This window comes from Melospiza georgiana, chromosome 3 (assembly GCF_028018845.1).
Source record: "Melospiza georgiana isolate bMelGeo1 chromosome 3, bMelGeo1.pri, whole genome shotgun sequence".
Taxonomy (NCBI): Eukaryota; Metazoa; Chordata; class Aves; order Passeriformes; family Passerellidae; genus Melospiza; species Melospiza georgiana.
The window spans coordinates 97,490,177-97,500,833 of NC_080432.1; the positions used below are offsets into that span (position 1 = coordinate 97,490,177).

The 10,657-nt window shown below is 38.5% G+C and overlaps 1 protein-coding gene across 17 annotated transcripts in view; it reads left to right on the forward strand.

Moving 5' to 3' along the window:
• DLGAP2 (DLG associated protein 2) overlaps positions 1 to 5,484 on the forward strand; it is a 454,795-nt gene extending 449,311 nt beyond the window's left edge. For all 17 annotated transcript variants that reach the window (XM_058021030.1, XM_058021031.1, XM_058021033.1 and 14 more), the window contains one exon: positions 1,507 to 5,484. In XM_058021030.1, the coding sequence (XP_057877013.1) occupies positions 1,507 to 1,725 (219 nt within the window). In that variant the 3' untranslated portion in view covers positions 1,726 to 5,484. The remainder of the gene's footprint in view (positions 1 to 1,506) is intronic.
• The last annotated feature ends 5,173 nt before the right edge of the window (positions 5,485 to 10,657 follow it).

The window sequence follows — 10,657 nt, forward strand, 5'->3', positions numbered from 1 at the left end:
GTGGCAACTAGAAGTAAGAAATTATTATAGTGACAGCAACAGTGATATTCCTAAGAGGGAAATAACTAAAAGTAGAAAAGAAAGTAAGATGGGATGAAAGGAATGGAGCTTTTATGAAAACAGGAGATAGAGAAAATAAAGACAGGCAGAACTGGCTATAATGGGGAATAGCATCCCAGGCTGTTGCACTATTCCTCCATAATGCAGAACTGTGCTTTTAAATAAACTTAGTTATTTAGTCTTGGCTATTGCATTTGGATAGTAGAGGCACAATTAGTTAAAAAAAAAAAAAACAACAAAAAAACAAAGAAACCCAACTAAACAAAACAAAAACCCCAGTGAGGAGTCTGTAAACCATAAGCGTTATCAGTTCAATTTTTGTATTATTTGAATCCTGCTGTGTATCAAATTAACTGTGTTCTCCATAAGGAACAGCCCATACTCTGGACTACTACCATTACTTTAAGACATTATATAGCAAAAGATCTGTCATAGTAACTGTACCTATATAAATGAAGTTATGGAGTCTTCATCTTCAGGGCTATACAGTCCAGTATTAAACATGAAATAAAAAAATTTAAAAATTAAAAAAAAAAAAAAAACAAAAACAAAAAAAAAACCAAACCAAATCCAAACCAAACTGACTTAATTTCAAATTTGCATCTAATTTCAAGCGCACTTTGAATGGAAATTGTATGAAATCACCTCCAGAGTCCATTTCTTCTAACCTAAATTAGTGTACAATACCTTGGTTATAGCCCTCATATGATATTTTACAGTCTCTAAATGGTCAAAACAATTCTTGATTTAACACCTGCAGAGAAATTTACAGCTCCTTTTGTAACAAAATCTACTGACTTCACTTTATAATTTGATAATTCTTCAGAATAATTTTCTTTAAAATGGCCCAGGCTTGCAAGCAGAACAATTAGCCCTATGTTCTCTGGTTGGCGCTTGAATGTTTCCATAGAGCAATTCCTAGAGGAGACTAAACTAATAGACATGTATACACAGCTGCTATCTCATATCCAGCTGAGGCTAAACTCAGTATGATTAATTTAATCAAAAATCCTGTCCTGCTAATCTTAGAGAGTCTTTTCACTTGATCAGACCACACAGATGCGCTGAATTCTTATTGGAGAGACAGTGTGTGTTTCTGTTTATAATGAGTGTAATAATGTGTCAGCTTAAATCAAACAAATCCATATGAAAGTGAGGTGTGCAGATTGCATGTGCCAATACCTGCAAGGACGCTGGAAGGAAGTGCAGTCTTTTTTCAGGCACAGGACATAGAATGCATAATGGTTGTCAAGTAAGAGGTTTTGTCAGTGTCCCTAGTGTGGATAGCTGTTCATGTAATCCATTAGTCAGCTGATGGGCAAGCACAAATTGAGCATGCTTGATGTATGTAATCAGTATTTTGCATTTCATGTCTTTGATGTGCATGCTCTGCTGACAAGTACCTTTTACACGCCGTTCACCCTTAGTTTTAATGCCCTGTTGCAGGAAGAAAGAAAGATTCCTCCTCCTGTACCAAAGAAGCCCCCAAAAGGAAAATTCCCTATCACAAGAGAAAAATCTCTGGACCTACCTGACAGACAGCGGCAGGAAGCCAGAAGACGGCTGATGGCTGCCAAGCGGGCAGCCTCTTTCCGGCAGAATTCAGCCACAGAGCGTGCAGACAGCATTGAGATCTATATCCCAGAGGCTCAAACCCGGCTTTAAAGACAGAATGCTGCAGAGTTCCTTTTTTTAAACAAAATGCTTGTACAGTTTGTCACTTACCTGGTAATTTTTGTCTCATTCTCTCCACTAAATATGCCCTTGATGTTGTGTTCTTTGTGCCATAAGCACAGTGGAATGCTTTTGATTTCCTCAGAATTTGCTGAGCTCACCGCAAGAACAACTTCTTTTTGTATTTATTGTCTGACTTACAATCAGCTACAATGGATAGGGCTTGTCAAGACCTGACTTATCCAATATATTCTCAGAGGACAACAAGAAACACCTCTTGAGATGGAACCCAGCTTACTTTTTGTTATTTATATTTTTATAAAATGTGTGATAATTAGGGATAAGAATAACAAACTATAAATGGGTGCATCTCACCATTCACTAGAGGCATTAGCTAATCCAAGTAGAAGGTGCTACAAATGTAAAGAGCAGGAAAGAAAGAACCCATTTATCTCCTTGACCTTCAGTTTCTTTTCCTAGAATCCAGCTAACATATTTACCCATGCGCTCTGCCACTCTTCTCATCTTTGTTACTGCAAAATAACATTAGGCCTCTCATCTCATTCAAGTTTCTGGAGATGAACAGGGATATCCAGCCACTAAAACTCCAAAGTTCATCAGAAACCAAGAAGCATACAAGTCTGGTGATGGTGGGAATGTCCACTGAGAAACGTTTGCTGTTAGCAGTATAACGACACACTGAAACCTAAGCAGAATTGTAATGCAAGAGGACTTGAGTGATGGTGAAAGGAAAACGGAAGCCTTAAAAAGTTAGATCTTCTGTAGTAAGACGAGTAAAGAAAAGGTTATACTTGCTCCTTTGGACCACTCATTGCATTTTTAACTGTTCTTTTACATGTTAATATTTATTTTATAAACCTTCTCTCCTTCATTTCAAGAGCTGTGCTATATGTACTATTTCAAACTCTCAAATTGTTATAACAATTGAGTTTCCAGGGTATCCTTGAGAACAAAAAAATCTTGCTTGTTTAAAATGCCAGTTGTGATGTTGTAAACAGTTTAAGAAATATGAATGTGAGTGGTAAGTATATATAAGTTTAAATGGTTATGTTAAGGTAAAGGTGAACTGTGGTTTACAATTGTAATTTTTTTTAGAACTATTTTTCTATGCAGTATCATTTATGGCAAGAATAAGGTTCTTGCTTGCTTCAGACATAGGAAAAAAAAAAAAACTGACTCAAGAGATAAGTGATTTCCAGCTATGGAATATAAGGAAAATAATAAATTTTCAAGCCTCATATTGTCAGAGAGAAGTGGTAGCTACCACAGTCAAGAGGCTTTCATTTAAAACAAATTAGGACAGAATTATTCCACTTCACCTACCTTCCAGAGCCAACCAAGCAGTCCAGCACCTAGAAGTCTTCAGGTGAAGACGCAATAAAATGAGCAACATGCAGCCCCCAATACCAAGGTTTGAATCTTATTGAACACAAGTTTAGGTGAAAAGAATGAGAACCCAGTGAGACAGACAGCCCCAGCTACCACATTCCCCGTTTACCTGCTTTAAAAAATGCAATGTATTTAGCCATAGGCAGAACAATTCTTTAATTATACTCAAGCACTTTGGTTCTTCACCTGTTGAGCACTTTAAATCCAAATCCCATACACCCTGCAGCCTGATGGATGAGTGAAAATGTGAAGTACCATAGGTTTTGCAGATCTGACATTGCTTCAAATCTGTTTTCTTTTGTTTGGTTGCTTGGTTTTTTCCCTCTTTTTTCCCAGTGTGTGGTATTAAGCATGAGTTCTGTCTTTGGACAACTGATAAAGCATGCTTGGCTTCAAAGTACGAATCTTTAGAGATGAAGTTTTGAGAAGTTCCTGTGAGAAGACACCCCTGTAAATTGAGCCTGGTATCTGGTATATACTTTACCAAATAGCCTTAAACTATATTTGAAGCAAAAACCAAGACGAATGTATATCCTTCAAGAATGAAAAAAAAAAAAAAAAAGGACAAAAAAAAAGAAAAAAAGGAATAAAAAATAATAAATCCCTGAAATATTCTTCTATAGATGAAAACATTATATTTCCCATCCCTTGCGTTTTCGAGGCATTTTCTATTAAGGAAAGAGCTGAATCCGAGGCAGTGTACAATATTGATGCTATTTCCTATATTTGTTGTACTATTTTAAATACAGAAGTACATGCAGAGACTGGCATCTTTAGTCTTGAAAACTGGTATCTTAAAGTGGAGCTGCTAATTAGAATATCCACACAAAACCAAAGCCAGTATTTTTCCTAGATTGAAGAAATTTAAACTAGAGACACACACACCTGTACACATATATACATATGGCAGCTGACAAATTTTATCTAATTTTCTGCACACTTCCAGGAGGAATCACTTGCTTTACTCACTTGAACCCTTCTACCTGAAGCAACAGGTCAATTAAGCAATTAAGACAAGCTGTACCTGATCCTGCCAGTAATCAGACTTTATGAAGACAAATTGTAAACCAAACAGATTACAGATAAACTGAGACCCCAGCTGGCCTAATAATGCTGACTTGGAGGAGTCTGTGTTCTACATTTCCTATGCTGCTATAAGAAAATTCTCAGTATAATATTTATAAATCTATGATTTCTGTTTGTTCCACCTTGTTCAAACAAACAAAAAAACCAAACAACTAAAAAAACCCACAAAAACAATTGGAAAAAAATCAAAAGTAAACTAGATGCCTACCAACAAATTTGATAATGTTGTCTGTGCACATTACTTCAAAAGAAGTGCAATATATTAAATTGTTGTACAGGTAACATTTTATTTTTTAAGGCAAATAAGCCCTTTCAATTTACATATTGTACACCTGATTGGTTTAGAAAGATAACATTATGCTTATAATATTTGTGTTGCAAATAAATCAAAGTCAGATTGCTTCATTCTCTGACATGAGAAACACAGTCTCTTAATACACATATGTCCAGATCTATTGTAATCTGACTCCACATCACAAAAATAAATGTCAGTTACAAAACCAAAGTAGGAGGAATATAAATAAACAGAAAGATAGGAACTAGAATGCTTTCTCCTTTGAGAGTTCATGGTATAGACCCACTCACAACAGCTGAATATAGCAAAATAGTCTGGTGTTTAATTAAATATTAATTGGGCTAATATGTATTCTAACACATTAAAACGATAGAAAGTCTCTGTTCATTTAGTCATTGACTGTAAAACACAAGTATACTAAACAGAATTCAGAAACTTTAAATAAGGAAAAAGGCCTGAATGGTAAAATTGATATTTGCCATACTTATTTTTGCTTTGTATATTTTTTTAGATTTGAAATTCTTTGTAATTTGGTGGAGCACATTATGAAGTGTTTTATTATTTCACGTCCATCTGATTAGAATGGCCTTTGACAGAATGCAAACATGAACAACATTGTACAGTTTAATACCAAAAAATGATATTTTAATTCATGCTTAAACCTTGACACCATATTAGATTTGAAATCAATCAGGAAGGAATTAAAGTGTGCATAGGAAAGTGCGTGAATTTCATATATACAGATAGATATAACATATATTTCATACGATGGAAATTATTTGTTTTAAAATAAGCCCACGTCCTGCTGTATCAGTAAATTAGTACTCTACTTCCTCAGCACTGCATCTAGTACATAGTCAAGGAATGTTTGGTCATTGGGTGGTTTTGCAGGTAACTGCTCTGTGACGAGTGTCACGCGTGGCACGGTGTGTCACACGGGGCCTGCAGCCTCCTGTGGGGCAGTGCCCTGCAGAGGTTCCTGGCCCCGTGGCACCTCAGGCAGTGTCACCGTTCTGTCCCCGGCCCTCTCCACGCAGGCCCCCCGGACCTCCAATCAGCCCAGCTCAGCCTTTTACACTCGAAGCCTTGAGCCTGCCCTGCCCAGCTGGTGGGTTTGATGTCCTCCTCAGCACCTCAGAGCTGGCACCAGTGGCGAGGGCACACTGGAGGCTGTCCCATCAAGTGCTGGTTTGTGCATGCCGACTTGAGGCCTGGAGCTGGTCTGGCAGCACCGGGTGTCAAACTGTGTGCACTGAAAACCTGTGAAAGCAGAGCCTCAGTGTAAGGGAGCTTAAATGAATTGTGAAGCACCGTTACTCCCATTACTGTTCCTTGAGCATCTTATGATGCAGGGACACCACTGGCCAGCTGCGCTCGAGGTAAGGAATATCAGCAAACCCCTTAATGACTAGAGAGGTGCTTCCTGGTGTATGACAGGTTGGCACCCACACTTACACAGTGCCTTTCATCCAGAAGGATCTCCAAGCACTTTATTAGCCAACACACAAACTCCAGGCTGGGCTGCAGCTGGGACAGGTAACCCCAGCATGGCGGGATGCTGGGCGTTCTCCCACCTGTCCCCACGCTGCTGGGAGTTTCCTTCCACGCTTCCAGCATCTGGGACCTCACAGTCTGAGCCTGTGCTGAAGGAGAAGAAAAGACTCACTGAACCAAGGGGAAGACCTGAGCAAAGCAGAGATGAGGGCAATCAGTGCTCATACCATACCCTAGGGAGTAGGCAGGGAGTAATGAGCATCAAATTAATCTTCCAGAACAATCTCTGTCTTTTCTGTTCCTGACAATGGCAGTGAGGTCCTGGCAGTGGAGGAGCTCCCTGGGAGGGTGCCGGAGGAGACTCCTGGCTGGTGCCAGGCACAGGAGCTGATGGCACCGGCAGCTGAGCCCTCTTGGTCAGGAATCTTGGCAAGTCTCCCCTTCTCAAGTGCATTTCCCTCACTTACTTAGTGGGAGAGATCCATCCGGGTCCTTGCTGCACAAGCAGCCTTCCCCAGGCGCCCTGTTCTCTCCCCAGGTCTGCCTCCAGCCCAGCTAACACGAGGGATGACGTGGGGCACAGCACTGAGGCATGATGATTGTGCTTTGGTTTGGGCAGCTGCTCTCTCGTGAGACTCAGCCCCAACCCTAAGGGTTCTTCTATGGCAGAGCAATGGGGGCACCTCTCTCTGCATGGACAGGATCAGCAGATGAGAGGCCACCATTTCATACTGCACAGAACAGAGAGAGGATATTTACATGCATCAGTATATACACATAATGATTTTTCACTGTCAAGGTTCCAGAGAACCGGACCCAGGAGCCTCAGTCAACACTCACATTCCTGTAGATTGTGCCACTTTCTTGCAGCTCATCCTCACACAGATGGCTGTGGCAGGTTCGCTGCCTGCTGCAGCCCCATGGCCCATCAGCAGCTATTCACCATGTTCACCTCCAGGGACCATCTTTCATGAACATGGCATACTCACATGCATATGCAGAGTCCTGTCAGGAATTAAGCCCTCTGTATCCACAGAAATTGCTTAATTTATCTCTGAAATGCAGCTACCTCTATGGCATAATGCTGTAGCTGTTTTACTACATAATAGGCTGTTCAGGACAGCAAGTATAAAACCAAAATTGAAATGGAATGTTGCCCAAAAGAAAATTTGGCCAGCATATGTGGGCTGATTTAGCTCCTCTTAATGAAATAAAATTCCAATAGCTGAAAGGGGCCATGGCATTCATTACTGAATGTCTTTTCCAATATAAACAATTCTATGATTCTGTATCTAAAAATGGTATTCCAGATCTTTTCTCATTAAATGCATATTGCATTTCATAAAAGATGATGGCAGAAGAAGACTGCACGTTCACTGATCCACCTTTCCACACCCAGCTTTTGTCCCATTACCCTTCATTGCCAGAAGAGAGCTGGGCTTTTGAAGTCAGATCGTAGTTAAGGTAAATTAGTCTGTCTACACAGCTTGCTCTTTAACTGAGCAAACAGAACAGTTTTCATCAGCTGGCAATTTAATTCTATATTTTATTAAGGCCAAATTGTTATTTTTCTAAATTGGTTTTGTTGGACAGGATTTTTTACTTCTCTAGGTACAAAAACATGGATATTTTCACCTAAGCATAAATGAGGAGGAGGCTTATTTGAATATATAGTCATTATTCACAAACACAGTCCATTAGTGAGGAATTTTCTTCTTCTTACCTTGCCACTCTTTTATTCAACACATCATTTCCCATTCCTAAAGCTTCACTGTCATACAAGTTCCTTATTTGTGAGATGGATTATTGCAGAGCACTGGGCTAAGTTCTGATCCCAGTTGTATTAGGATCAATGCTCAGAAACTGAAACCAGAAAGAAATATCGGATCTGAATCAATATATTTCAGATCAATATCTGACTCAGCAAGTCTGAGGTAGGAAGGACTCAAGGTAGCAAGCGTGCCATTACTTTGTAGGAGCTCATTTTTCCTTTGAGGAAGGTCAGAGCCTTGCAGAGGGCTCGGTAGTAGATTTGAGTCTCTGAAGAGAGTCCTCACAAAGACATGCCAGCTTTGTTTGTTTTACCATGGAACCCACATGCTCATATCCATGCTTTGATTTATCCTTTGGAGGTTTAATAGAATGGCCATCTCATTTTAAAAGGGCTCACCTGTATGTATTATTTAGTTAAATTTATACATTAATTTCCTGACTGAAATAAAATTCCCTTTCAACTAGCCTGGCTTATATGCTCTACAACTGTTCTTTCCTGAAGAAAAGCCACTATGACTGTGCAGGATTTTCTGTACAGAGACAAAACTCATACTTTCATTTACCATGGACCTGCCAAAATAATCAAGTGTGGCCTAAGGACTAAATTAAATGCCTCCTATAGAACTTCAAGGAATTTTAGAACAGGAAACTAGCTGTTTAGTTATCATTAAAAGTATATATAAATATATATAAATATATATATACATAAGAAATCATATCAACAATGAGGATGAACTGAGTGCCAAATATTCACCATCTGTATAAAACTACACTTCACTAGAATTAAACTATTTTATGTAATTCTTTCTCATGCTTTTATGGTTATTTTGATAAATTCTATTTAGTAGCATGCAGGATACCTAAATTGAATGTACAGTATGTTGTTTCATTGCTACAATAATTTATTGCTTCTCAGTAATATCTTCTTTACCAGAATGTTATTTGTTACTTTGAAGACATATTTGAAAATTGTTTTGAGTTATTCTTTTTTTCTTGGTTCTCTACTCACCTCCAGCTGATTGTAAGAAAATGTGCTTCACTATTTTGCCCCATGGCTCTTTTATGAAGCTGCCTCTTTCAATTGGTTTATGTATTGTTTATGTTCATCTCCTGTAAATAATTCTGCAATTAAATTTTTTGAGAAAAAGTAGAGTGCACTCTTTATTACGTTTTAAATTTTGCATTAGTTAAAATCTGACATTTACAACTAGGCAATTTTTAGACAACACTAAACTATTACTTTAGACTTGTAGCCTTTGAGGTGTTAGGAAATAACTAATAAAAATAATTTTGATAGAATTTTTAGCTGAAAACAAAGGAAGATGCATATAAAATCTGATGGAAAGTAACAAATAATGGAATAAGCTATGCCATTCCATCAATGTGTTTTGATTTGCAGTCATTGATATTATAGGTATAGAATGTCATCCACTGATTTTGAGTGACAACATTGTGTATCATAACAAAAAGAATACTAATCCCTTCTGTTTGTAAAAACCCCAAAACTGAATTACTTGTAAGCAGTCATTGGTGGACAGAAGTAACTGAATGGATTTGTTTTTACAAGTGAATCCTCAAGCATCTGTGTTTTTACTGTTTGCAACAGGATAACCAAAACCAGCTTCTAGCCTGCTTCATGGTTTTTAGCTCCTTTCAGGGCAGAGAAATCCTCTTCTGGGAATGGCTTTAGCAACTCAGCAGAAAATTTGATGAACACTTAGCCACATTTCTTGATTAGACAAAAGCCATGGTAGGCATGAAACAAACATTAATCTAAACAAAGGATGTATCAGAAATAATATGAAAAATAGAAATTTATTTGGCATAGAAAAATGCCTAGTTGTTTGAATCATTACATTTTTATTGCTCGTGTATTATATATACTATTGTAATGTTACAGACCACTTGTAGATTTCAACACTGTACATTTACAAACTGAAAATATTCCCTCACCATGAAGAATTTACAGCCAACCAATAGATAAGAAATAACAGATAGGCAGACACAGTAGAGAAATTGATGGGAAGAAGTGAGATGCTATTAATTAAAATGAAGAGCAGCACCCCAGCATTCCATGAGCTGTCATTTGTTTTGCAGCCATCAGAAAAGGAGGGGATAATGAAGTGGAAGATGCCCTCAGGGATGTCTTCCCAAGAAGAGATTGAGTTCAAGAAACACGTTTGCTTGAAAATTTAATACAGAGATGATGAATTTTGGCATCCTGAGGTACCTGGAGGTGGAAGATGACATCTCCTGATTTAATGGCTGTTGCTAGGTACACCATGGACAGGTGGTGTTCAAAGAGGCTGTGAAAGGTCTTGACAGTAAGACCAATAAAATTCAACATTTGATATTCTGATGGCTCATTGCTTCTATGAAGGAATTCTCATTTTTAATATCTCTTGTGGAAGGCTCAAAATTTTCCACCTACATGCCAGCAGTTTTAATGAGAATGAAATTTAGGGAGAGGGCATTAGAGCAGCTAGTGGTTGTTTTTGTCTATATCCCAACACTGGATGTTATGACATGGAGCATCACTTACAGCAGTTCTGTAGCATCATATCAGAACTAAGGCCTTGATCTCTCCTAGCCGAAATTCCAGTAACCTCATAGCTTCCCTTAGACTTCATGTGCTCCCTAAAATAGTCTGATCCTTCCTGCAATCTGGAAAGGATCTCAGGACTAACAAGCAAGCTGTTTCTTGTACAAGAGCTTCGCAGATGGCCGAATGTCAGCCCAGTATTGCAGGCATAGCCGTGTAAATGAGGACAGGCATCGCTGATGAACTAGTAAGGTCAAGTAAAGCTGGGGCATAGATGTGGCATATTTTATTTCAATTGCTGAACCAAATAATCAGGTGCAGAT